This window comes from Enhydra lutris, unplaced genomic scaffold, assembly GCF_002288905.1.
Source record: "Enhydra lutris kenyoni isolate GAN:26980312 unplaced genomic scaffold, ASM228890v2 scaffoldscaffold14, whole genome shotgun sequence".
In the NCBI taxonomy this organism is placed as follows: Eukaryota; Metazoa; Chordata; class Mammalia; order Carnivora; family Mustelidae; genus Enhydra; species Enhydra lutris.
This window is the reverse complement of record NW_019154098.1, coordinates 33,992,440-34,019,979: the sequence shown is the minus strand read 5'-3', so window position 1 is coordinate 34,019,979 and position 27,540 is coordinate 33,992,440. Positions and strand designations below refer to the sequence as shown.

The 27,540-nt window shown below is 41.0% G+C and overlaps 2 protein-coding genes across 3 annotated transcripts in view; both read right to left on the bottom strand.

The window, feature by feature from the left end:
- Nucleotides 1-7,428, bottom strand: part of LOC111146650 (dihydropyrimidinase) — a 76,782-nt gene extending 69,354 nt beyond the window's left edge. Inside the window, exon 1 of the mRNA XM_022502289.1 lies at nucleotides 7,085-7,428. Coding sequence (XP_022357997.1) covers nucleotides 7,085-7,348 — 264 coding nt within the window. The 5' untranslated portion in view covers nucleotides 7,349-7,428. The remainder of the gene's footprint in view (nucleotides 1-7,084) is intronic.
- Nucleotides 7,429-22,795: 15,367 nt separating this feature from the next.
- The window catches only part of LOC111146609 (LDL receptor related protein 12), a 71,982-nt gene continuing 67,237 nt past the window's right edge, over nucleotides 22,796-27,540 (bottom strand). For both annotated transcript variants that reach the window (XM_022502237.1, XM_022502238.1), the window contains one exon: nucleotides 22,796-25,069. In XM_022502237.1, the coding sequence (XP_022357945.1) occupies nucleotides 24,203-25,069 (867 nt within the window). In that variant the 3' untranslated portion in view covers nucleotides 22,796-24,202. The remainder of the gene's footprint in view (nucleotides 25,070-27,540) is intronic.

Here is a 27,540-nt window from a genome sequence, read left to right as displayed (position 1 = left end):
TAGGAAAAGCACAAAGTGGAAGTGAGCATTAGACTCTCAGTAGTTGCTCACTTATCACCCACATAACGTGCTCAGAAACAGCCTGAGATGCAGCAAGCCATTAGGACGGGGGACCTTGCAAAAGGGAAAATGCCAGACCTTAAGTTTTCACTCAAAAATAGTCACAGTCATCTAAATTAAGCCCATAAGTCCAAAAGTCTACTGTATATACTTTATTATTAAAGCCAACATAAATTAGAGCCCCATGTGTCTCTAGCCTGTCTGCCATTGGGAACAAAGACCACCAAACAAAGTTTTGTTTGAGTTTTGAAACTCAAAGTTTTTCAACTGTAAGAGCCCAATCACAATGGCTACCACTTAGTGGGTTACCAAGAAATATTTGTTGACTGAAATAATATCACCCAACCATCAACTTGAACAATACTTAGTTTAGGATCATTCCATATTAGATGGCAGTGACAAGGTCCAGAGTATGCCACTGTGGCATAAAAATCTTTTTGAGCTGAAGGTATTTAAGAATAGCCACGCATGTGTGTGTGTGTGTGTGTGTGTGTGTGTGTGTGTGTGTGTGTGTGAACTTCCTTATCTGCCTAAAAGCAAAGCCTCCCCAAAGAATTCAACTGTAATAAATCTCCTTCTGGAAGTTTCACCACCATGGAAGATTGGCTCTTAACACCTGAGACTAGAAACCTGTACCATGCCTCAACAGACCTTGTCACAAACTCTCATGTCTCCCACCTATTCTCTTAGGAGCTCATGGGTCTTTCCTAAAAGTCATTTGTTTTCCCATAAGTGCCCTTTCTACTCCCCTGCTTCTCTTATTAAGAAGTCATTTATTTTCCCATACATGCCCTTCTCCCCCTTCCTCTCCCCTGTTAGGGTGGCATATAAACCCCAAATTTTAATTGTCCCTTGAGTCACATTTTTCTGTGAACTCACAGGTGTGTGAAATTTAAAGACCTGTCTTTTCTCTTGTTAATCTGTCTTTTGTATGTTAATTTGCATGCCTCAGTAACCAAACCTATGAGGCTATAGGAAAACTTTTTTCTTCCCGAGAGTGGCATCATGAAAACCTTGGTTTCTACACCACCTTTTTTGGACATTAAAAACACCTGGCCCAGGCAAATGAGGGAGGGAACAAGCAGTGAAACCGAAAAACACAGAGAACTCAAGTATGAAAACTGAAAGAAGATGCCCCAGATTTTGTAAAGTTCAGTGAGAGAATTCCTAGCACACAACATCCTCAGTAGGACCCTACTTAATATCAAGTTGTTTCAAATTAACCTTGGAGGTTTTTTTTTCTTCCTCTGATGAGTGCAAAGATTAACTCTGTAATCAGTAAAGAGCCCCTCGAGGAAATCGAAGAATTATAAACTCTTAGAGTTGGAACAGGCAAACTATTAGCACAACAAGAACATTCAAAACTCAGCTTCACCAGTAAGGAAAGAAATGCTTGTTTAAAAACATTAAGAAATTCTATGTTTTTTCAATTAAATTGGTGCTGATTTTTTTTTTTTAAGGCAGTAGCTACAATTAGCTAGGATTCAGTGAAATGAGGATTATAATGTATTGCTCATGGGAGCACAAACGGAAGAGTCTGAATGTATGTATTAAACTCTTTCAAGATTGATCTAATACTCTTCGGTCCCATCATTTCACCCTAAGGGGTGAGTTCTAAGTCAATTATCAAGAATCTATGCAATAATTTTTGTCCCAACATTGTTATACAAACAAACAAAACAAAACAAACAAAAAAAACCCCAAAAAACCTGGAAACCAAAAAAACCAAAAAACTTGGAAACCACCAAAATGTCCACCACTGAGAAGATGGGAGGAGGAGCTATTAACAGTTTGTGAAACTGGATGAAAAAATGGGTAGCACATTGGAAGGAAGGATGGAAGAATGAATTTGGTTTGGAAAATCCTGAGTTCAAAGTGCTTGTGGGACAACCAGGTTGTGATATCCTCAGACGGGCAGAAATAATAGCATGATGCACAGAGACACCAAAACCAGAGAGAAATCTCTGAGACTCAACCTCGGCGAGGATAACGGGGCCATGGAAATCACGTTCTCCAATGATAGTCAAGGTCCCGGACAAATGTGTGATGAACAAGGCTATCTCTGAAAAGTATGCAAAATTTAGCAGAAAATGTTTATATGCCCCCCAGAAAGAAAAGCATGAAAATACAGGAAGCAAAATGTTAAAATGTTTAAGAATGTTAAAATATATGATTTAAATATTATTTTCTTTACATGCAACTGCATTTTCCTTTTTAAAAAAAGGAAACTAATATATATTGAGCAACTGTAATGCTCCAGCATTTTCCTATAGGTCTGGATAATGAATAGTATATATTGTTTCCATGACTGCCAACATTAATTGAAGTTGTTCTTCTGACAGATGCGTCATTATATAGACAAGATAATGTTAACCCTGAGAGAAGAAGTGACTTGCCCAAGGTCACACAGTCAGCCCACACCGCCTCTGAAGCCCAGCCCAGAGCTCCTGTAAGCAACAGAGAAAGGGATTTGGCTTGCGATCAAGTTTTCACAAGCGCAGTTCTCCTACAAGGTGAAGAAATTCTATAAATATGCCACAAATGCATGCTTAATCACATACCTTCCACTGCCCTATTATAAGTAATCATCTTGATGGCACTTTACCAAAAAGCTCCAGAGTAAAGTCTAATTTCCTTTCTTGATAATTTTGAAGACTTTTTGTCCTATACACAAAAAAGGTATTCTGTGTGTTTTCCCAATTAAAAAAAAAAAAGATCCTTCCACCAGACTGATGCTGCCAGATTTTTAATGTGAGCCCATCTACTCCAAGCTGCATATATTCTGAATATTAATAAATATATATTTGAAAACTAGCTGAGCTTTTGTAATTTACTCTCTTATCACAGGATGTAGCAAAAGCAAAGTCATAATTCCTTCAACTATATCTAATTCTCAATTTCCATTTGAATAAAAAATCTCATTGTTTTTCCTCATGGATATTGAATTATTGGAAGATGACTGTACATCTAGTATAGACCAACAAGATGAAATATGATTTCCTTAAAGCATAACACTATTTCTATTAGTTACATCAGAGAGAAAGCTTTTACCTGTAATTAAGTAAATCAATTACAGGCTTTAACTCAACCTCTGCCATAAATGAGATTTATAAAATATGTTAACCTTTGGTTGACCTGTGTATTTCATTTCTTAAACTGGACGACATCACAATCTGGTGATCAATAAATAGAATATCACAAACACTATACTTTCTACGTGTCAGATGTTATAGATGATCAGCCTGGGGCTTGCAGAAAGCCAACGCTTAGAACCCATCTCCTGAAAGCATCATATATCATTTTTCCTTTAAAGCTTTCTGTATGTAAGGTACCCATATCTGTATCCTTAGAGATGATGTGGCCATAAATGTATGTACAAATGCCTCACAAAGCTAACACCTGAGATGTGTGTTTGTTTTGATAACCTTAACTGCCTCTAGCTTTAGGAAGGGGAAGGGCTACTGCATTCCTTAAGGATGACTGCTCAATTTTGCAACTTACCCAGTATTTTCATCCCATCATCTACCCCTGGGACAAATCGAAACATCACACGTTTTCCCAATGGTTTCAGAAAGGAAGAGAGCCTGATAGGTAGGAGCTGTACCAATGGTGGGCAATAAGGAATTTGAAGAGCCACTTGGTCACTTACTGGTGTGTGACCTTAGGCAGGTGACTTACATTTCAGTTTCCTCAACTGCAAAAGGAGATAATGGCCCCTGAGAGTGTGGGCAGATGAACAGTTTAGCCCAGTGCCTAGCCGTGGTGAGGGCTGGATAAAATAAATGTTACATTTCAAGTGTAATCTACAGCACCATTAGCATGTACAGAAGTCTTCTTTGTTTCTATTTCCATGAACTAGAAACTCGACCAACATTGCCTTGGGGATTATTGCAAAGATTCTATAAAAGAGGACAAGGTGACTCCATAATGGTCTCCTTTCAGAACTCAGGCCAATACTTTAATGATCACGTTTATCTGTACTTACCCATCTAGCTCCCTTTTATGGAGTCTCCTCTGTTTCTGGGTGAGGAGAGGTTATCTCCTGGGATCCAACCAGTATTGAAGTAGACTTTTGTAACTCAGTGGCTTTGTGAGTACGGTTTAATGTTCAACATGAATTTAGCCTTTCTGAAATCTTTGACCTTAACATCTCTGAGTATATTGTTTAATTAAGACCGAAAGCTCATGAAGAACATGTTTTTTAATCGTTCGACAACCTTTAAGTCTGGAAATACCTAGAGAATCAGCTGGTGGTTAAGTTCTTTCAAATGTTGATGACTACACTACTACAATAAGCTTCAAAGACCCGCCTAGAATTGTAAATCTCTCCATGCTAGGAATCCCTGAATGGCCAAAGAACAACAGATAGAAGACTAAGAACCACCTTTCAGGGCCTTGGGGGCACACACAGATAATCTTGAGAAAGCGAAGGAAATGTTCTTCCTCTAGAACATTCCAACCAGCTTCCTGGCTGCATCTCTAGAACGCTGATGAGAAAAAGGGAGATGATGAAGGGAAGTGATGCTAGTGGGCCTGGCAACTGATAGCCAGAAGGAGCAGCTTTGCACCTGGCAAATGGGGGCATCATAGTGATGAGGGAGCAGGAGGCTGGCTGAGGACAAAGCAGAAGCTGGCACCTTGCACCCCCTCTCCACCCGCTCCCCTTGGTAATATGTGTGACATTCCTCAGACACTTCTGGCTACCATAAGCGAGAAACAAATAGTTAACTTGCAGAGATCACAATCCTGCAAGGCAGGATTCTCCCTTGGTTTACAAATGTCCTTGAGATTTACAACAAAGAAGTTACCTTATCAATAGCCCAATTTCCAAAGGCACATAACTCAGTTCCCCAAGCCCTAATGTCGCCCTCCCCTCCATTAAAACTGAAGGAGGCTGAGGCAGAAGGAAAAGTAAATAAAGTTAAATTTCTTTTAAACCTAAATCTCACTAACATGGATGCTTGATAGCAGGAATGCAACATTTCCACCAGGAGACTCCCAATGTCTTTATGTTAGTGCCTCATTAGAGGGAAAGCGGCCTTGGCTTGATAGTAACCAGGCCTTCAATATCCTGACAGTCTTCTTTACCCCAATAGCCCTTCTGAACACCCCTTTGTCCTCACCTACCCAACTTCTGCGTATATAACCAGCCACTCCTCACATCCCCGGGGCAGCATCTCCGTCTGCCCACGGGTCCTGTCCCCGTGCTCTAATAAACCACCTTCTTGCACCAAAGACGTCTTAAGGATTCTTTCTTAGCTGTCGGCTCCGAACCTCACCCCACCGAACCTCACCTAGGTTCTAGAACTTCATCAGGAGTGCCCCGCCATCAGCAAAGCACTTTGTTAATGATGAACCTGGATAACAGAAAGTGTGTCTACTATAACTGCAAACAACAGGTCACAAAATTTTATATACAGGTATACACACATACACACACAATCATACATACATGCATAATACAATCTCAATTAGGTAAAATAAGGCATATTAGAAAGCATAAAAGCAATACACCAAAACAGCTGTCATGGTGTTGAGATTACGGATAATATTTTTTTCCAATTTTGTATGATCATGTATTGCTTTTATATCTGAAAATTTTATTTAAAATGTAAAAAATAAGTTCACTGAATTTTAGGAAATTTTACTTTTTAACAAAAGGGCAACACGCATATTCGATTTTCACAACAGATAATGATACATCCTACAAAAGACTTTGACCACTGCCCTGATGGGAAAGGTTAATAATTAGTAACTAGGATTAAGTTTTCCAAATCTTGATGTGAGCAGCCCGCCCCAGATCCCTCTCTCTGGGTCAAATGATTCTTCTATTAAACATACTTCTCAATCATAGATGACTGAGAAATGTGGAGGGGTGTGTGTGTGTGAAGAGAATAAAACTATTTGAGAGAAGTTAGTAAGGCAAAGGAACTACGGTCCAAACCGGGGTGAAAGCCTGCACGACTAAGTAGCCTCATCTGTTTCGCACACAAGTGTTTAGGCTTTAAGGAGAGCAGTACTTTCACTCTGGAAAGAGCTCTTTTCCTCCCCGCAGCTCCAAAACGCAAGCCTCAAGGAGGCTGTGGGTCGGGCTTCAGCCAAAGCGCTGAGTGGGGTTTTAACTTTATGGAGCTGTAAGGCAGTCAGGTTCATCTCCAGATCTTGTTTTCAGGAGCTCTGGAGAAACGTTTAAGGTTCTTTTCATAGATCAGAGCCTCTAGGCCTTTGTGTCTAGAGAAACCCAAGCCTCTCCCCCTTGGGTTTGGTAACTGACACTCCCGCACCATCAGCCCAGCTGCGGGGGCTCAAGCAGCGGGAATCCGATCCCTATTTGATGGCCCCTGGGCAAGCCCGTTAAGAAGAGATCGGGCCAGCTTGCCTTGGGGCCAGTGTGAGTGCTCCGAGACCATGCTGGAATATTTCTCTTCTAAATTCTGGTCACGGCTGTGTCTTTTCTACTGGAGGGTGGAGGCAAAGATTGTGGTCACGGTGGGCTTCCAGTCTGCCCAGACTTACCGCGATCCAGCGCACGCTGTGAACTTGGAAGTCAGGGCAGTAAGCACTGGGTGAATGGGTTTTTCCTTTGGTTTTGGCCGGGGAAGGGACACCGGGAGAAAATGGCTGGGAGCGCCCACAAAACCAAAAGATTCTACAGGTATTATGAAAGACTTGTGGACTTGCACAGAATAGTGACAATGGGGAGGAGAGTGCGGGGGAGCCCAGAGCGCGCAGCAATGAGGGTGAGGAGCCGGGTCGCCTAAAACTTGTCGATGACCCTAAGGGAGGAGCCGAGGGCGTCTGGCTCGGCCTGAGCTGGGCTGATGGCCACGAGAAGGGGCTCCTGGGCTAGCGCGGGGGGAAGGTCAAGACCGGCTCCCCAGCCGTCGGTCGCTGCGGCCGGGCTCGCTCCCGCCCCTCGGCTCCTCCACGTGGCACAGGCGGCGCCCCGGGAGCGCGGCGGCAGCGGGCGGGGGAGGGGGGGGGGCGCGGCGGTGCGGAGAGGAGGGCGCGGCGGCGCGGGTACCTTGGTGCCCTGGTAGAAGTCGTCCACGGACCGCGAGCCCATGAAGGGGAACTGCATGTGCGTGTGCGTGTCGATGCCGCCGGGCAGGACCAGCTTGCCCGCCGCGTCGAGGACCCGCAGGCCGGCGGGCGCGCCCCCGGGGGGCAGCAGGTCGCGCCCTATCGCCCGCACCGCGCCGTCCTCCACCAGCACGTCGGCCACCTGCGAGAGGTCGTCGTTGACCACGCGCCCCCCGCGGATCAGGAGCCGCGACGGCGCCGCCATGGCAGGGGGGTTGCGGGGTAGGTGCTCCCTCACGGTCCCCGAGGACGGTCGGCACCCTGGGCTCCCGCTCCGGATCCGAAGCGTGGACGAGCGCGGAACCCCGCACCCCCGCCGGTTTATAGACTGGCGCTGGCGGACTCCACCCCGGGAGGGCTGGGCTAGCGCCCGCGGGCTCAGACGGGCCAGGCCCGCACCATCCCGTCCTGGGGTGCTGGGCCCGGAGCCTGGGGGTCTGAGCCGTCGGAAGCCAAAGTCTTGGAGTGTAAACGTCTGTTCTCCTTCATAAGAAAATGCGCTTTGCGGGGGAGGAAATCCACCTTATCCCTTACCTTGAAGACGTACGTGTCCGTCCCAAGACAGACAGACAGACACACAGACACACACACACACACACACACACACACACACACACAGAAACCCCTACAGCAACAATGATAATACCCACGCCAGAAAGAACCACTTGATCTGGATTTCCTTGTAAAAATATTCTTTATATGAGGAGCAAATCAACCCACAAATCAGTCATCGGCAGACACAGTGTAAAAGCTCAGAGTGAAAACATTGAATCCATTTGAAACTAAAGCGGTTTGATACCAACTCTTCTCCAGGTTTTAATGCTGCAGTGCAGACCAGCAAGGTCTTCATGGAAAACAGCAGGTAATGTAATTCTAAAGATCTGGGTTTTTCCTTTTTCTTTTTTTGACTGGCTTAGAGATCTTCAGTTAAATCTTTCAACGTCTTGGGTCCTCAGTTTTCTCATACATAAATCTGAGATAATACTTCTCAGACCCTCTTTGAGAGCAGATAACGTGATGGTTGTGGATGTACCTTAATAAAATGGGAAATACCATACAAACTTATTTAACAAATACTGGCTTTGTAAGGACTGACCATTGGGGTCGAGGGGTGGTTAGCTAGAGGGTTAAGTGTTAAAGAAAAATGACATTCTTATCCTCAGGAGCCAAGAGCCGATGGTGACACACATAGACATTTCAGTATATGATGAAATATATAAAATAGAAAGTTCTACCTTTGAGAGAGGATAAAGAGTTTAGAGGAAAGGGAAAGTGGACTTTGTCTTGAAGAAAATTAGATATCAAAGATTCACAAAGTGATATTTGAACCAGGGCAGAGAGGACATGGACATAAATAGAAGAGGGATGGGAAGAGGAATGGCATTCTAGGTCGTGGGAACAGAGTATGCAAAGGCTTGGGGAGGTGACGGCAGATGAAGTCTGATAGAACTGGTGATGGGTTCAGGGATAGGCACGTGTCCCAAGCTGACTGACTGTGCCCAATGAGAGCGGATCTTCTGTTAGGTAGAACAGATGGGGAGCTTGCTCCTTCTTGGTGGACTTGAACCTGAAAGACTATAAGCAAGAGGCTTCTGGGAGCCATGCAGACCACATGGCTCCTAAGTGAACAGAGCCAACATGGAGGACATAAAGGAGAGATGGAGAGAGGCTGGGTTCTCACATTCTTGAAGCTTCTGAAACTATCCATGCTTCAAGTCCTCTCCTCTAGACTTTCCCCTGTTTGTGGAAGCGGGTTTACTTTGGGTCTTCTGTTACTTTTAATAGCTGACAGAGGCTGGGAAGACAGCTTTGGGTTTGGAGACGAGGCGGTCCCATGTGAATTCAGGGATGTCATTTTCAATAATGGAATGCAAGATATCGCCAAATTTCCTCAACTCTCAGGTTACACACACATCAAAATGATTAAAAATTAGAAAGCCTCAGTGATTTCAAATTCCAGATTTGGTCATCAAGCCAGGAACAAGAAATCCAAGAACGTAATACGAATTATTATCAAAAGAGTCTTGGGTAAGGGTGGAAGGAATAATTATAAACGTAATGAAACTCCTACAAGCCTTTCAAATAACTCACTACCCTAGGAAAATAGGATGCGATGTGAGGGCGGTTACGACGTCCTTTCTGAAATTGTCTGGGTGAGTGATTTCAAAAGCTTTCTTTATTTTAGATGCATGAGATCATGAAATGCCCTGCAACACAATCCAAAACAAACTTGCCATGAACTCAAACTTTTATCAGAAAAGAGGTTTATAGAATGTCACTGAAGCAGGAGGATATATGGCTCATTGAGATTCACTGAGCTCAAGACAAGAGAGAGCGGGGAAGTTTAAGGAGAAGCGTTGTTAGCTTGTAGAAAGAGTTAGCTCCCTTTCTGGTGGGACATCCATGTCCCACACCAGCTCACTGGGCAGGAGGAGCCTGGGCAAGCATTCTCCTTGGAGAGAGCATGTCCTCGGAGTAGCCCTGCCTCTCTTGGCTTCGTCCTATTCACCTGCCTCCTCCTTCAGAGGTCTACAGTGGACAAGGATTTGGGAGACAGACAGGATGTTGGTGGGAAGCAAGACTGCCATTTTGCATTCCTCCTGCTGGGAAAGAGTCAGGTTGATTGACTCACAGAACAAAGTGTGTCTGAGAGCAAATTACTCCTCAGAGGACGAACTGACATTCAAAGGATTTCAGAGATTGATGCTTAACCACAGAAACCCTCCCTGACTTATGGTTTAAAGGGGCAGCAAGGTAGAGGAGAAAATCGTGACTTCCTTCGCTGAGTCCTTGTGTTTATGGGGAAACAAATCCACTGGGCCCAGTGGTATCTAAGTCCTCAGCTAGCCTGAGGTCCAGGAGTTTGCTTTCCTATTCTTCTAACCTGTCCCGCTCCTGCTCTAGGCCCCCGTGGTCTTAAGCCATTGTCCATGGGCAGAGGGAAGGGATGGTGAGGGTGTGCCAGCAACACCGAGGAAAGGACAGGACAGAACTGGGCATCTCCAGAAAGCGTGCCCCAGCCAGGGTCTGCAGGAATCCCCAGTTCCCTGTCCCACCCTGGGATCCAAGTCCCTGGCAGGACAATGAGGTTATAGCTCAGTGATCGAAGAGGTGAGTAGGCAGCATGGACAGGTCAAAATAGAAGAAAATCAACTGAGGAATTGGAATTAGGAGTCTAATCTTGGCTCTGATGATGAAGATGAGCTTGGTTGAGTCACTCTCCAGGCTTCTCTGTTTCTTCAACTGAAAAACAAGGAGTTAGCTTAACAGGATCCACCCTCTGTGCTTTTATTTATTTATTTTTTTAAAGATTCTATCCATCTACCCGACAGACAGAGATCACAAGCAGGCAGAGAGGCAGGCAGAGAGAGAGAGAGGAGGAAGCAGGCTCCCCGCTAAGCAGAGAGCCAAATGTGGGGCTCGATCCCAGGACCCTGGGACCATGACCTGAGCCGAAGGCAGAGACCTTTACCACCGAGCCACCCAGGCACCCCTGCTCTCTGCTTTTAGAGTTTTGTGATTGTGTGAACAGGGACAGAAGCTCACCCAGAGAGGGCCCTGCAGAGCCCTAGAGTTCAGTCCTTCTCGGGTCAAGGCATGTGACTTGGAGACCCAGCGGGACTTGCCTTTGAGATTCAGGATTATTTTATTTCTGGTCCCCCCACTGAAGCAGAAGAGCTCTGCTTGGAGAGGGTGCATAGAGAGTGCACAACCTGCAGTCATCTGGGGACGATGCTGGGTGCAGCTGATCTTGGAGTCTGTGTGATGATGAGCAGGGATGACATTTTTTCACTGCTCAGCAATGACCTGCTTGGTGGGTGGGAATGGCCCCCTGACTCTGGAGGGCTAGAGAGAGAGAGAGAGAGAGAGAGTGAGCTGGTCATTTCACAGCTCCAGAGGGCATTCTTCCTTGAAGCACCAGTCCTGGGTAGAAGGAGAAGATAGCTGACCTGAATAACAATACCAGCTTCAGCCGCTAACATTTATCAGGCTCTCACGTCAGGTCAGGACTGGGCCAAATACTCGACGTGCCTTATTTCACTTCAGCCCCACAATAAGTCTTTGACCTGAGTGCTGTTTGTTCCTTTAATAGAGGAACCTTTTGAGGTCATACGGTTTGCCCAAAGTCACACAGCAATAAATACTGGAAGTACGCCATTCTGGAACCTGCAATTTACCCATAATGTGAATCCAGATTCCAAAGCTACGTTCATCTCCTGGCTGCCCTGGGGCCTCAGATGACATGAATGGATAAACGAGAATCCAGGAGTGAAATCCTACAACCCGGACACTGACTTCACACCTCTAGTCCCCATGATGTACTGCGTCAGAGCTGCCCGTAGTCCCCTCAACTGTGATGACTCTATGGCAGAGCCATTTTGTGTTCTTGCTCATGTAACCAAGGTCATGAGTAGTAAAATAAATAAATAAATAAGTAATATTATAAAGTGGACTATTTGGTAACAAATTAACAAGTCTCATGCATCATATCCAACACACCCACATTGACCTGTCTTGGGGAAAAACTTGCAGACATGTTATTGTGTGAGTCCAAGAAACTCAAGGAAAAAAACTTTTTTTTTTTTTTTTGGCTTGTTTTTTGTTTGTTACAATATTCTGATGTGAAGCTGCCAGTTTTAGGCACACCCTGAGAAAGCGGGCTCTAGCAGCGCATCTGCGTTTTCCTACGGCTGCCGAAACAAAGCACCACAAAGGAGGCAGCTTGAGTGAACACAGATTTAGTCTTTTTCGGTCATAGATCCCAGTCAGTTTCCACTGGACCAGAGTCAAACTGCGCAGTGGTGTTCCTTCTGAGGCCTCCAAGGGGAGAATTTGCTTCCCAGCCTCTTCCAGCTTTTGGGGAGGGGGGCAATACTCATTAGCTGTGGCCCCATAACTCCCATCTTTGCCTCCATGATTATAATTGCCTTCTCTTCTGTGTCAGATCTTCCTTGACCTCCCTCTTAAAAAGACACTGTGATTCTAGTCAGGGCCCACCAAGGTAACCCAGGATAGTCTCCCCTTTTCAAAATCCTCAACTTCACATCTACAAAGTCCCTTTTGCCCTAGAAGGCAACATTCACAGTTTCCAGGGTCTAGAAAGATATCTGGGTATCTTTGGGGCCCTTAATTCAGCCTCTGATAGTGCCTGTCATTGTTCCCCTTGAACAAAAAGACACTGCCTTCTCAAGTGGTGACCTAGGAACACTGGGCCCTGCTTGGAGTTTTCCTCTGCCCATCAGCCAACAGCACTAACCTGCACTTCCAGAAACTCTCCTGCTGCTGTAACTCACTCAGACTGTGCCAGTTTCCAAGTTATTTTGGTCTTTTTTAGCCAAACTTATTCCAACAATATAATAATACTTAAGGAAATAATGGAAGTGCTCCATGGATTACAAAGCATCTAAGAAAAAAAAAGAATGAATGAATAAATGAATCGGCTTGCACTTTGGAGCCCAACTGATCTGCCTTTGAGTTCTGGTTTATCACCTACCATCTGTGGATTCTTGGTTAAGCTTTTTAACCATTCTAAGCAAGAGAAAAGCACTTAAAAAATACTATTTAGACTTTTTGTTGCATAGACCAAAATAGGGTTTGAATATTATATTTTATATTTAAAAAGTTTTTAATAAAAACGTTGTAAAATAGAGAAAGTAAAATTCATCTTGTTTGGGCATATAGTACTATGAATTTTGACAAAGACATGCAATCTTTTCTCATGCAGCTATCACCACAATCAAGACAGAGTATTTCCATCATCCACCAAAGTTTCCTTAGGTCCCTGTACAGCCAATCATCTCTGCTCCCAGCCCTGGCTCGGGGCAACCACTATCTCTTTTCTGTCCTTTGCATTTTGTTGACTTTTGACTTGATTACAAAGTGAGCCACAAAGTATCTGCAGAGGAGTTCACCTACTTTCATTCTAAAAGTCATCTTCACGGGGTGTACGTACACGATGGAATATTACTCAGCCATCAGAAAATGAAATTTTTGCCATTTGCAATGATGTGAATGGAGCTAGAGGGTATTAGGCTAAGTGAAATAAGTCAGTCAGAGAAAGACAAATACCATATGATTTACTCATAAGTGGAATTTAAGAAAGAAAACAGATGAACATACGGGAAGGGGGAAAAGAAAAAAAGCAGAGAGCGAAACAAGCCATCAGAAGCTCTTGATGAGGGGTGCCTGGGTCGCTCAGTGGGTTAAGCCTCTGCCTTCGGCTCAGGTCATGATCTCCGGGTCCTAGGTCCGAGCCCCACATCGGCTCTCTGCTCAGCGGGGAGCCTGCTTCCCCCCCTCTCTCTCTGCCTGCCTCTCTGCCTACTTGTGATCTCTCTCTCTCTCTGTCAAATAAATAAAATCTTAAAAAAAAAAATTTCTTTTAGAATTTTTTGGAGCTCCAGACTGAGTGCCAGCCTTATTTCCTTTTCCATTCACACATTTGCCTTCAAAGAAGTTCAAGTGACAAGAAAAACAATCAACAAATCCTACTGCAAAATAAGTAACTGTAAATGCCAGAATAAGGCGCTAGATGGCTTCTTGAAAAGGCCAACTATTCATCTGGTTTGTCGGCAACTTGGGTTAAGTAACAGATAACACCTCTCCTGGTAACCTTGTATCTCGATTTATATATATAAGTTTTATCTTTCCTTTAAAGTTGAAAAGGAAAATAAAATCTTTGTTCCCTTGAATATGACTAATGCATCATTTTGTGGGTGTGTTAATATTCAAGGGTAATTTCAGGTTATAAAATTATGACTTTTTAGATTTGCAAAATATATTCTTCACATTTTTTATTTTTTAGATTTTTTAAAAATTTATTTGACAGAGATCACAAGCAGGCAGAGAGGCAGGCAGAGAGAGAGGAAGAAGCAGGTTCCCTGCTGAGCAGAGAGCCCGGTGCGGGGCTCGATCCCAGGACCCTGGGACCATAACCTGAGTCGAAGGCAGAGGCTTTAACCCACTGAGCCACCCAGGTGCCCCTATTCTTCACATTAAATCAAGCTTTTACATTATGACTTCAAGATCATATAGATTGAACAAATATAGTCCTTCCATAAATATTTAGGAATAATTAATTGTTGAATTTGAATCCACTAGGAAGGACCTGGGCTCAGGCCCTCATATATGTTCTCTCATCTCGACAGGAACTCCAGGAAGTAGGAAGCCTTACTTCCACTTTACAGATGTAAAAACTATGGTTAAAAGAGCTTAATTGGCAGAGTAACACAGTTAGTTGATGGGATTTCAAAGCCAATGGAACTGACAACTACTATATTATACTGGTAGATAGATGAAGACAGTATTTTCTTTTTTTTTTTTTTTTTAAGATTTTATTTATTTATTTGACACAGAGAGAGAGATCCCAGGACCCCAAGATCATGACCTTAGCCGAAGGCAGAGGCTCAACCCATTGAGCCACTCAGGCAGCCCTGAAGACAGTTTTTTCTGTCTTTAATTTGATAAAACACTTACTTTTATCCTGCAGAATAAGCAACGTTATTTACACAGGAAGAGCTTAGACCTGATTCTAAAAGAAAAAGGAGAAAAGGAATATTGTTTGTGTTTTTGTTCTTTAATCATTAACAGTTTTATTGAGATAAATTACATATCACAAAGCTCACCCGTCTGAAGTGTTGCAGTCAATGGTTTTTAATATACTTACGATGTTTTCCAACATTCACCTAATGTATCTTCAGAATATTTTTAATCAACCCTGAAAAAAAACTTCTACCCATGAGAAGTCACCAACCCTAACTCCTCCAACCCTCCAGTTCCTAGCCCTAGACAACCAATAATCTACTTTTTGTCTCTACAGGTTTCAAAACATTTCGTATAAATAGGGTCATATAATTCGCGGTCTTTTGTGACTGACTTCTTTCATTTAGCATAATGGTTTCCAGTTTGTTTATGCTCTAGAGTGTTTTCCACTTCATTCCTTTTTATTGCCAAGTGCTATTTCGTTTTCTGGGTATATCACACTTTTATCCATTTGTCAAATGATGTACACTTGGGTTATTTCCACTTCTGTTATTACGAGTAATGCTACCATAAACGTTGACAAACAAGTTTTGTATGAGGACACGTGTTTTCATTTCTTTGGGTATGTACCTAGGAGAGGGATTTCAGGGTCGTATGGTAGCTCTATATTTAACTTTTGAACTATTGCCAAACCGCTTTCCAGAGTGGCTGTACCGTTGTTACATTCCCACCAATAAGGCATGAGGATTCCGATTTCTCTACATTCTTGCCAACATTTCTTATTTCCAGTCTGTGTGATTATAGCCATCTTAGACTGTGAAGTGGCTGTTTTTAAACCTTTTTAAATTTTTAATAAAACAAACATGGTACCAAGTGAGAAATCCTTACTATGTGACTGTAATAAAATCTTAAATATAAAGTAAAATTTCTCTAAAGTTTTAACTCATCAATGCACGATAACTAATACAAAGTGCATTTAAGTCAGACTTTGAAAAACTAAATCTCAAAGCCAAACTAGCTAAGAATTTCTGTGTTCTTTGAAATCAGAGCTCGGCCACTAAGAAATAGACGTGGAGGGGAGAACAACAACAAAAAAGTTTGTTTTAATTTGGAAAATGTAATATTGGCAATTAAAATTTATTTTCAACTTCTTATGCTCTGGGAAAGGCTTCTGCACAGGCTCTTTTTTTCCTTTTTCTTTTGTTTAATCCTTATGGTAATAACCCTTAATGGTAGGGATTATCCCATGTTCCAGAGGAGACAGCAAGGCTTGGTGAGATGCAAGTAATTTGTTCAGTTCTAGAACTCTTCAGCAGCAGAGCCGGGATTCCAGCAGCTGTGGTGGGTCTGACTTCGAAGCCCAGGTTTTTGCCCCTCACTGTATTCGCCCTTAGTGAAGAAGCTCCCGTGTGTAAAAATATTTTCACTTTTAGGAAAATATTAAGCTTCTTTGGGCTTGAGCCTCCATCCCACACCTGGGAAGATCTGCCCTAGTTGACATCTCAGTATCTTACTTGAAATCACTCTTAGTAAATTCTTTTCAAAATATATTTATTTCCATGTCAGTTCACCATGCGTGCTGTCGGTTAGCACGGGGTGACTTGGTTCTACGCTGTTCCAGCTGCCGCTGGAGGTTTCAGAGGACAATTGGTTTCCACAATAATTAATCCCGAAAGCCTTTTGTTCAAATGAGATCTTAATCATAAACAGTGACTTTGGCAGAGAACGGAGCCAGTGGTTTATTGATAACTTGACCACCAGCCGGAGCAATGAATGCTTCTCGAGCACGACACCGCATTTAACCGTCCCTGTTCTAACTTGTTTGCATATATTATCTCAGTTAATCCTCCAGCCCACAGCTATTGTTCCCAATTTAAGAACTAGTTGACGGGGGCATCTGGGTGGCTCAGTCAGTTGGGCGTCTGCCTTCAGCTCAGGTCATGATCCCAGGGTCCTAGGCTCCCTGCCTGGTGGGGAGCCTGCTTCTCCCTCTCCATCTCCCTCTGCTTGTGCTCTCTCTTTCTGTCAAAAATAAATAAATAAATAAATAAATAAATAAATAAATAAATAAATAAAATCAGGGGGAAATAAAAAAGAGCCCGTCTCCAAGTTAGGAATGGATTACTCAGTGGGTAACTGAGAACTTACTACAGGTGTTTCACGTAACTGGCAGTTGAGGGAGACAAGCCGAGGCTTGTTCAGTTGCTAAGGGATATGAGGCTACTTCTTGTCCTCTCCCCACACCCATAGAATGAGGCTCCTCTGCTGGGGCGTGTTGGGTACGCAGCCAGCAGTGTTTGCTACAAGGAGGGAGCGAAGTGATCTGAAAATCGCCAGGTTCTAGGTGTCCTGTAACCAGTAGCTCCAGATTTAGTCACTAAGGCGATTGCCTCAGCGGGGTCCTTTGCCTCCTCCATCTGGAAATTCCCTTCAACTCATCCCTAGAGAGGCACCATAGTTTCTTCTCCCTTTTCTTGCTCTTGTTTTGACTTTTATTCTGGGTTGCAATTCACTTCCACGATTCCAGGGGAAGTGGCTGTGCTCAGAAGCATTTGGGGTTAGCACACTTCTTCAGAAACCACGACCCTTTCAGGACGTTTCACACACAATTTATTTAATTGAAGCTTCAGAGATGTTCTCTGTTGAACAAAGAATAGCAAACACACAGTGCTTGCCATGAGCCAGGAACTGCTCCAAGAGCTTTACATATATTAATTTATTGAATCCACCAAGAGCCTTGTTACCTCCATTTACAGACGGAGAACTGAGGTGCGGAGCGATCGAGGGGCTTGCTAGAGATCACAGGGCAAGATTAAAATCCAGCCGCTCTGGCTTTTACCCACTATGTCACCTCTAATAAATTAAAAAATACAGATTTTATAGGTTATGAAAACATATCATGTCGAAATAGAAGTTATTTTAGATATAGCTGAAAAACAACTCATTACCGTTTATCAACTGCCTAGGTACTTATTTAAATTTGCACTGATTGTTTTACCTTTGTATTTGTAATCAACATAAGCATGACTGATGTACTTGACATGTTGAGCCGAGTTGATTCGGTGTCCTTTTGGCAAATGAGCTTCTTACTGGGACTGTAACACTGTTTATCGTACAATATTCCCTGCCAAGTTAGTGTTTCTTATGTCTCAGCTACTGTGCTGTGGTAGATACAGAAAGATTACACAAACTCTTTGCTATGTCCACTACTGAGAGTGGAGTCTATTACTTTCTGTTGGATCTGGGTTGGCCTCAGTGATTTGTTTGACTGACAGGAGGTGACATCCTGGACCTTCTGAGACTAGGTCCTAAGAAGCCTTGGAGCTTCTGCAGGTGCTCGGAACACTCATTCTTGGATCCCAGTTTCCATATTGAAAGGAAACACAAGCAGCCCTTGGAGAGGCCATGTGGAGAGGATCCAAGCCTCCTGGTTGGTGGCCCTGGCTGAACTCCCAGCCCACAGGCAGCATAGACTTGTCAATCGTAGGTGAGCCCCAGGAGGATGTCCTGGAGCCCTGGTGGATGCCAAGAGCAGGGTGAACCAGTTCCCCTGAGCACTACCTGTTACTGATTTGTGAGCAAACCGAGTAACTTGTGGCTGCTTTAAGCATAAAGTTTGTTACACAGCAAAAGGTGACCAGAATATGTGTGAAAGCTTTTACAAATATTACCTTAATTTATTCCTCCCAATCATCTTATGATTGTCCTTATTTTAAATCAAGGACAGAGGGTCAGTGACTTTGCAAGTAATCCAGGTCTGCTGGCTCCACTTGGAAGATGGGTATTTTTCTTTACTGATATTACTTCATTTTATGATTCATCTCATTCTCAAGATGACTGTTGAGTCAGATAAGACTGAGTAAGGTCCATTCTTAGTTTTGTCCTTACTAGTTGTGTTCTTGGGTAGATAGAAGTAATATGTAGTTTATATCACAGAGGACTATAAAGATCCAAAGATACATATAAAAGACTTGGCAAACAGTAGGCACTCAACAATGGGTAAATACATGCTTTGAGAATTCTTCCCTATGATGAAAACGCAGCTGGTGGTAAAGGACTTAGAAATGGTCTTTGCAAACAAAATAGGGGAAGAGAGGAAAAAATAAAACAAGACTAAATCAGAGAGGGAGACAAACTGTAAGAGACTCAATCATAGGAAACAAACAGGGTTGCTGGAGGGGATGGGGTGGGGGATGGGGTAACTGGGTGATGGACATTAAGGAGGGCACACGATGTAATGAGCACTGATATTATGTAAGACTGAACAATTACTGACCTCTACCTCTGAAACCAGTAATACATTGTATGTTAATTAATTGAATTTTAATTTAAAAATTTAAAAAAATGGTCTTTGATAGTGTGAACAAGGGATATACTCATTTAGGTCAGGTATGTGTCAAAAATTTTTTAAATCCATAACATCACATAATATTTAAACCATGTATGCATAGATGGTTTATAAGATGTAAATACATTATTTCATTGAAGTTGAAAACTTTGATTAGTCAGCTTTGTCTGTTACTTTCTTTTTATTTTTCTTATTTAATTTATTTTAGTTATTTCCTTTTTAAAGATTCCTTCATTCTAAAACTCTTGTGAATTTTACTTTGCCTCATTCTACCTTGAATGTTGAGGACCTTAGAAAAAAATGTAATCAACCAACATCCAACCCATGCCAATATCCACAATCTGTAATTTGTATGCTATTTCTGAAGGAAGGTGTAGTTATTCTGAGAACCAGCCTTTCTCTCTACTGCCTGCTTCTATTAAAACAGGTCCTATGAAGTTGCCATCATCTTCTCCCTTGAAGGTCAGGAGCAAGGGTGTGAGGGAACAAGCAAGCAGGTGGAAAGGGGCAGCAGTAAGGTAAATTCGTGTATACATCACTGGGTTTGTGGTAGGTACTCAATGAATACCTAGTATACTGAATGTACAGTACTCTTTTTAACCTGTCTTGCCCATTTCTTTCCAGCTTAACAGTGGATGATGGTGGTAAACAGCAGTAGAGATTAAAACCTCAAGAGCTTCTAGAAAGATCTCCCTTCATCCTATGCTTATGTTCTCAGTCCTGGCTGATAACATAAGGACTGGTGCCCAAGGCAGGGCTGGGGCCCATGGAACCCTAACACAGCCTCTTTGGTTTCTAGTCTCGTCCAAACTAATTCCTGGAGCTCTGACAGACTGAGACAAGATGAAGTACTCTGGAGAATATCTAAACAACATGGTAAATCTGAGTGAAATCTACTAAGATCTGTATCTTGTAAACAGAGAATGTACTTTTTAAAAGTGTTCCTGGAACATTTAAAAAAAAAATGAGAAAGGACAATAAACTCCCCATTTTTCCCAAATAATGCACATTACATTTTCCGATCTTGATACCATAAAAATGAAAATAAATGCAAGAATCAGAAAACAAGATTACTACTCACACCAAAAATCCTATTATCTGAGGGAAAAAAAAGAGCAAAGGAAAGAAAAAAGGAAAAAAACTTCCTCTGTAAAACAACTTTTAGATTAAAGAGGAAATAAATACTGAAACTTCACAACACCTAGGATATAAACCAACACCAATACATCCAAGTGATTCATCTTAAGCTGTGCTCAGAATTAAGTCTACACCTTAAATCTCATGTTAATAATTAGGAAGAAAGAAAGAATGAAGTTCTAACTCAAAGAGTTAGGGAAAAAAACAGCAAATGAACTAAGAAAAGCAAAAAGTAGGAAATTTATTAAAGTGAAAGTCAGTTAATTGGAAAACAGAAAAATTATAGAATATAGACATTCAGAACATACCACTCAGAGAAACAAACAAAGTGTTTTAAAAGGTCAAATGTAAGCTATCTTAATTAAGAAAATAAAGGAGCAAACATAATACACAAGGGAGAGCCATATGCACAAAAGAGAGATAACTGCTCAACTCTAGGCAATTAAATTTGAAAACCTGGGTGAAATGGATGACTTATGATCTCGGCTAAGATAGAAGAACTACACAGACCAATTACCAAAGATACCGACAAAGCTGTCAAAGAGCTACTTGCCAAACATCCATCAGACCCAGATAATTTCACTGAAATTTTAAGGAACATTCGTTCCAGTGCAATTTAACAGAGCAAAGGAAAAGAAAGAATGTTTGTAAATTCTCCAGCATAAAATTAATAACCAGACCTCGTAAAGACAGCACACGCACACAAACTATAGACTAATCTCATTGATGAATACAGTTGCAAATATCTGAAATAAAATATAATCTAGCAATATATTAAAATAATACACATGGCCAAATAGTTTATTTCAGGAATGCAAGAATGGTTCAAAATTACAAAATATATTAATGAAATTCATATTAAAAGATCAAAGGAGAAAAATCGTATGATCATCTCTGTAGTGATAAGGAGTGTGATAAAACTCAATATGGATTCATGTTTTTTTTTTTTTAAAACATAGGGATCAATGGATACTCCTTAACATGGTTAACTCCTTAACATAACATGGTTATATTTAACATGATTCTAGAAGTACTATATTTAACGTGATTCTTGAATTGCATTACAATGCAATTAAAATGTAAAGAGATATGCAAACTGGGAGATAATTGTGTAACTGGAAAACACAAAAGAATTAAATAGTATTACTAACTATAAGAAAATGGCAGTCTGGTAACTAGGTAGGAAATTCATAAACAGAAATGACTTCCTTAATATTGGTATCAAAACAGATGAGATTCCAAAGATTAAACTCTTAAGAATGTATAAGAGCTCTATGAAGTAAGATGTGAAACATGTCTGAAGGAAACAATAAAAAAAGGCTTGAAAGAATGGGCACTATTTTTAGATAAGTACCATGATTAAGACAGAAGCTTTAACAAGATGTTAAAATTTCCTAGGTTGATCTATAAAATTAAAACTGTCCCCCCCAATTATTAATGATTTGTTTTGTGAAACTCAGCAGGTTGATTCTAAAGTTGAAACAGAAAAATAAGCAAGAATATTTGAAATATGTAAACATCAATTATTGAAACAGTGTAGGACTAATATATAAAAAAAGAAGGGTAGGGGCACCTGGGTGGCTCAGTGGTTAAGAATCTGTCTTGTCTGCCTTTGGCTCAGGTCATGATCTCAGGGTCCTGGGATCAAGCCCCGCATCATCAGGCTCCCTGCTTGGCGGGAAGCCTGCTTCTCCCTCTCCCGCTCCCCCTGCTTGTGTTCCCTCTCTCACTGTCTCTCTGTCAAATAAATGAATAAAATCTTAAAAAAAAAAAAAAAAGGTAGATCAATTGAGAATAGGAGTCCAGAAATATATCCAAGCAATATGTAAATTATCATATGCTAAAAGGGTCATTTCAAATAGTAAGGAAAGAATGCATCGTTTAGTAAAGAGCTTCAGGATAAAAGTAACTGGGGAAAAAAAATGGAGCCTTAAATTCAGGACAGATCATGATTTAAATGGGAAAAATCAAGTAACAGAAATACCCAACTTTAATATTTAAACTCAAGTAGATATATTTTTCCCCTAAAAAAAGGTGCAGAAAAAGTATGCATAGTATGCTACAATTTGTATTACCATATATGGCATTTATACACATGGATACATTTATGTAGCTATATGGTATCTATCTCTGGTATACAGAATATGGGATGGTATCTCTTTGGAAAGGAACCAAAGGATGGGTGTCAAGGATAGGGGAGAGACTTACTTTTTATTGTTTGAACCAGGAAGATGTATTAGTTAATTAAAAATAGAAATTAAGACACATGCCAGAAATTAAAATCAAGAAACCTACATAATATAGTATATTAATTAGTAGGACCTAAACAAGGTTAATTAGGTAATGTAAATTGGGCCAGGACAATATTCTATAGGGGTCTGAAATGCATCTGAGAGTCATATAAAAAAAGAGACCTGATTGAGTTCTTGTATCTTTTAAGAAATATTAATTAAGAAACAGTGTTCTCAAAGGCAAATTTATTCAGTTCCTTAGGAATTTTGACCCTCGAGTGCTGGTACAACCTGCTACTTTACTTATGAAGTGGTTAAGGAAGACTGTCTACCCTCCAAGTTTTCTTCTAGACACACTGCGTATCTTACAGCCTGCATCTGTATCTGTACCCAAATAGCGCAAGAAAAATAAAGAGCAACTCTGATTTAAAAAGTACCTCAAGGCAATACAAAAAAAAAGATTTTAATTTCTGATACATATTAAAACATTTCAGTCAGTTCTTCCTGACAGCATAACACGACAGATACACAAGACCTCAAACATGCTTTAAAATGACATTCTGCAAAGTATTGAAAATTTAATAAATAGCAATAATCACACACAAATATATTTTCCATACTCAATCATTAAGCTACTAAAACAGACAGCTAAAGAATAAATAAACAAGAATTGACAATAAAAAAATATGCGGGGTTTGCAATTCATTCTATTTAAAAGAAGGGGGGTCGATCCGAATGAATTCTTAATTTGCTTTTCGACATGTAGCATGATCCCCCCATGAATAAAATATATTGAAAATCACTCTTACAATAATGTAGTCTTTAAATACAACAAATAAATATGAAACCAGCAAAGCAATTTCAAGTTGTAATAAAAATGCCCCCCCCCAAAGCTATGGAAATATATAGTCATTGTGATAGTAAATGACAGTATTTAAAGTGATAGTGCTTGGGCACTAAACTCATCTGTGACCTTGATATGATTTTAGTGCAAATCCCTAGGGTCCAATACAAGCATAACCCTGTACCAGGGAAGGACATTACCAGCTGGAATTTCTCTTGTACAATTTTTGTACATATTTTATAAAGTTCAAGATTTAATGCATAGTAGAATATCTTCATCTGTTTAATTCTGTCCCTAAATAGAGATGAAAAAAGAAATGACTTGGGATTTTACCATTTGGCTTGTACCATATTCGAGTATTAAAGTCAACATTAGAAAATCTATAAAAGTTTTGTTTTTGCCATTAATTTGTCTAGCTCTATCTAAATTTCACATCACTGAATGTTAAATGTAAGAGAAAAATTTTTAGACGAGGTTTTTCCCTTTGACAAGCTCCTATTATGATGAAATCCAATAATATTTAGACCAATGTTACACAAATAAAAACATAGGTGAATATAAGGGGCCTTTTTTTGTACATTAACAACCTTAACATCTGGTATATTAAGTTGCAAGATGTATTGGCAAAAAGCATAAAGAGTTCAATGAAAAGAAGGTATTATTTTGTACAAACAAATGTTTCAACATAGGAGAGAGAAACTGACAGTCGAATGAGTTTCAGCAGCCATACTTCTACTGTGGACTACAGTACCAGGATAAAAACAATTAGGAACAAATGGAAGAACATTGCTGAACAATATGAATACATAATGCAATTTTAGCTGCTAAAATAGTAAACTCTAAAGTTCATAGAGTTACAAGTTGTTTAATTTAACCATGCAGGCTAACATATGGTAATAAGAAATCACCCTGCATCTTTTTTGTTTTTAAATTAAAACTAGTTTAATTGTAAAGTTACAAAACAACGAATGGATATTGCTCCCCCTTGTACACAATCCCCCTGGCTGCGATTCGTACCTAACAAAGTAACAAAGCCTCATCATCACTCGTCTCCTGTTTCAGTGTTGCTTCCAAGCAAGTGTCCGGGATCTGGGCAGTGTGGACAATGCCACAGCGCTCACAGGGGCCATCTCGATTACTTAGCCTTCCTCCAGGGTTTGTTGCGCTGTACGGCTGTCTAAACCCTTGTCCTTGCTCTGAGGCAAGATCGAGAAGAGGTCTGGAGCAGTCGTTCACATCCAAGTCTGAAGCTCCGTCAGAAACTGGAATCAGCATTTCGACATCATCATCTTCTTCTCTGTCATGTGCCCCATTGTCAAGCTGTCTCAAAGGACTCTGGTTCTGATTTACGGAGCTGGATCGCCCTAACGTAAAACGTACCCAGCGCAGCCCCTGAGTCATACGACTGAGTGCACTTGTGAGCTGGTGACGGGCCGGACTCACACCCGGGGGCTCCACACTTGTCACATCCCTTCCGTTCTCTGTGTGACCACCTCGGGTACTCTGAGTCGAGGAGCTTCCACTTGCTCCCACTGTTGCTTCGACTGCTGTTGTGGGAGGGACTTTTTGGGGCAAAGGAGCTGCAACCCCACCAGATGCTCCTGCCATATCTCTTCTCTCATTTTCTGTGTCTGTGTCGTCAGACTCCACGGAAAACAGACTTCTGTGAGTGTGATTTCTTTCAGGTTCTCTGCTGGTACTCTGACTAGGGACGACCTCATCTCCATCTGCTGAGACCAAAGCCAATGACCCTGAATGACGTGATCTTGCAAAATTAAAAATACGATTCCAGATGTTGCTGGATCTGCCTGCCATTGGAAGCCTGATTGAAGTAAATCCAAGCTGAGATCGTACTGCTAGCCTCAAGTTTTCCAAAACAGAAGCCTACAAAAAATAAGAAAAGATCTTAAGATAGCTAGTAATGAAGTGTGAAAATAAAAAACACCCTTTGAGTAAGAATGTGTTATGATTAAAAATGCTATTATTGATTGCTAGGGTCTATGAAGGATGAATTAAATTCTCTCATCTATACAAGTTCACCTTAGTACAGAATCTAATCTATAACTTGTTATCACTGTTGACTTGGTTTAGATTTTCCTGACACTCCACTTTATATATGCAACTTTAAAGTGATGTTTAATATCAATTACAACTGTTTTATTTTAAAACTGTACATTGTAATCCAATTCTAAAAGTGTACCAAAGTTGAAAAACAAAATTATTTGATACTCTAGCTAGGAAGGTAAACTAGGCCCTTTATCTGTTCTATGCCTTTTTAAATTTTTTTTATTTCTTAAAGATTTTATTTATTTATTTGACAGAGAGAAAGCAGGAGTGCATAAGGAGGGGAGAGAGAGAAGCAGGCTCCCGGCTGAGCAGGGAGCCCGAGGCAGCCAGATCCCCGGACCCTGCGATCTTGACCTGAGCGGAAGGCAGTTGCTTAACCAACTGAGCCACCAGGCGTCCCCCGACTTTTTTTTTTTAAACACAGAACAAGTTAGATTTGATTTACAAGACTGAAACTGTCTAAAATAAGTGAAAGTGACATTTCACAGTTGGTTCTCAAGGATCTGTTGAATGAGTGGACACTGAAGATTGATTTTTACTGTCATAATTAAGAGAATTAATTTATAATACAGCACAGGAAACAAGCTAAAAAACACAATTTGCTTATAGCACTACACAATGGTATTTGAGACATTTGGACTCTTTTCAGTCTTTAAAGATTAAGTTTTATTTTCTACAGCTTAGCATTATGCATAAATTATCATATCTTTATTCTTTGAAAATTTGCTTTTTCCTAGATGAATACATTTATGGATTATTTTTAAGACATGCAACATTTATTTAAAACAGTTTTTAAGCTCCATCTAGTGGTTATAAAAAGGAGTATTCAAACTTGGAACAGACAGTTTTCATTTGTGGCATTTGGCATTTAACACACAGTATTTCCAGGAAAGAATGGTGAGTCGATGTACTCCATTTCAATGGTGATATAATTTCCCTCTGCCAAAATGAATAGCTTTTGTCTTTACCTTCACAGAAGAAAAGAGGGAAAGGAAAGATGTGACAGCATGTGCTCTTCACCTCTTCAAGATGGTTATTAAATTTACTTGTAAAACATAAACTCAGGAATATAATTCAGAGAAAGCAAAGAAACTACTTTCATAGGAATATTTAATAACCTAGCCTTAGTAAACCACAGATTGTCAGTAAGAAGTTTGAATATCAGCATACATAGATTTGCTATACAAATCGAGATTTTCCACAAATTAAGAAGTACCTAATTATAAATTTAAAAAAAAAATGGTTCACATCCTTAAGGAACTTCTTCATACATGTGGTCCTCACCATTCAGCATTCGAGTTCTGAGGCTTTTGTGTGAGCGCTGTGTTATACCCAGTAATGAACAGAAGGCTCTGCAGACAAGCTTGCCTTTTATGCAACTATGTCCCATCAAGATCAACAATGCTGACTTTCACATTACAGTCTATCACAGCGAGGTGAAGTTCTCTACTTAGTTACAAGTCTGCTTAATTAAAATTAATTTAACATTAGATTCTATAAGGGGATATCGTGAATGTTTTAAGAATAATTCTATATCCTTCTTCAGTTTATGATGCAGAAGAAAGCATTCTTTAGAAAGCATTTCTAGGGGTGCCTGGGTGGCTCAGTCATTAAGTGTATGCCTTCCGCTCAGGTCATGATCCCAGAGTCCTGGGATCAAGCTCTGTATCAAGCTCCGCACCAAGCCCCGTATTGGGTTCCCTGATCGCTTCCTCCCTCTCACTCCTCCTGCTTGTGTTCCCCTCTCCCTGTCTCTCTCTCTGTCAAATAAATGAATAAAATCTTAAAAAAGAAAAAGAAAAACAAAGCATTTCTATTTTTGAATGGGATAGTAATTGAGAATATTTTTCTTTTTAAAAACTCTGTTACCAAAAGTTTTAAACTTGAAAGTTTAATCTCATAAACTGAATAAAATCTAGCTTACTATTCACAAATGTACTTTATTTTAAAACTTTGTTGAAGGAGAATTCCCTCATAAGGGTAAATTATAAACCTAAAGAATGGTGTAGTATGTAGTAAAGAATTAAACCTTACCCCAGATGAGGTCTGACTTTTGCCCTCTACTTCTGGGACAGGATCTCTAAGCCCTTACAATGTCATCTCTAACAGGGTGTCTTTGCCAAGGGTCCTGGGCCAGCCAGATACAAAGAATGCTGTGTCTGAGGGGGAGGTTCAAAGCCACACCAGCAATGTGAGGCAGGGTTGGTGCGCTGGGTCAGCAGATCAGCCACCTGTGCAGTTAATTGTACCTATGTGACGGAGCCCCAGCAAAAACTCTGGAGGCCCAG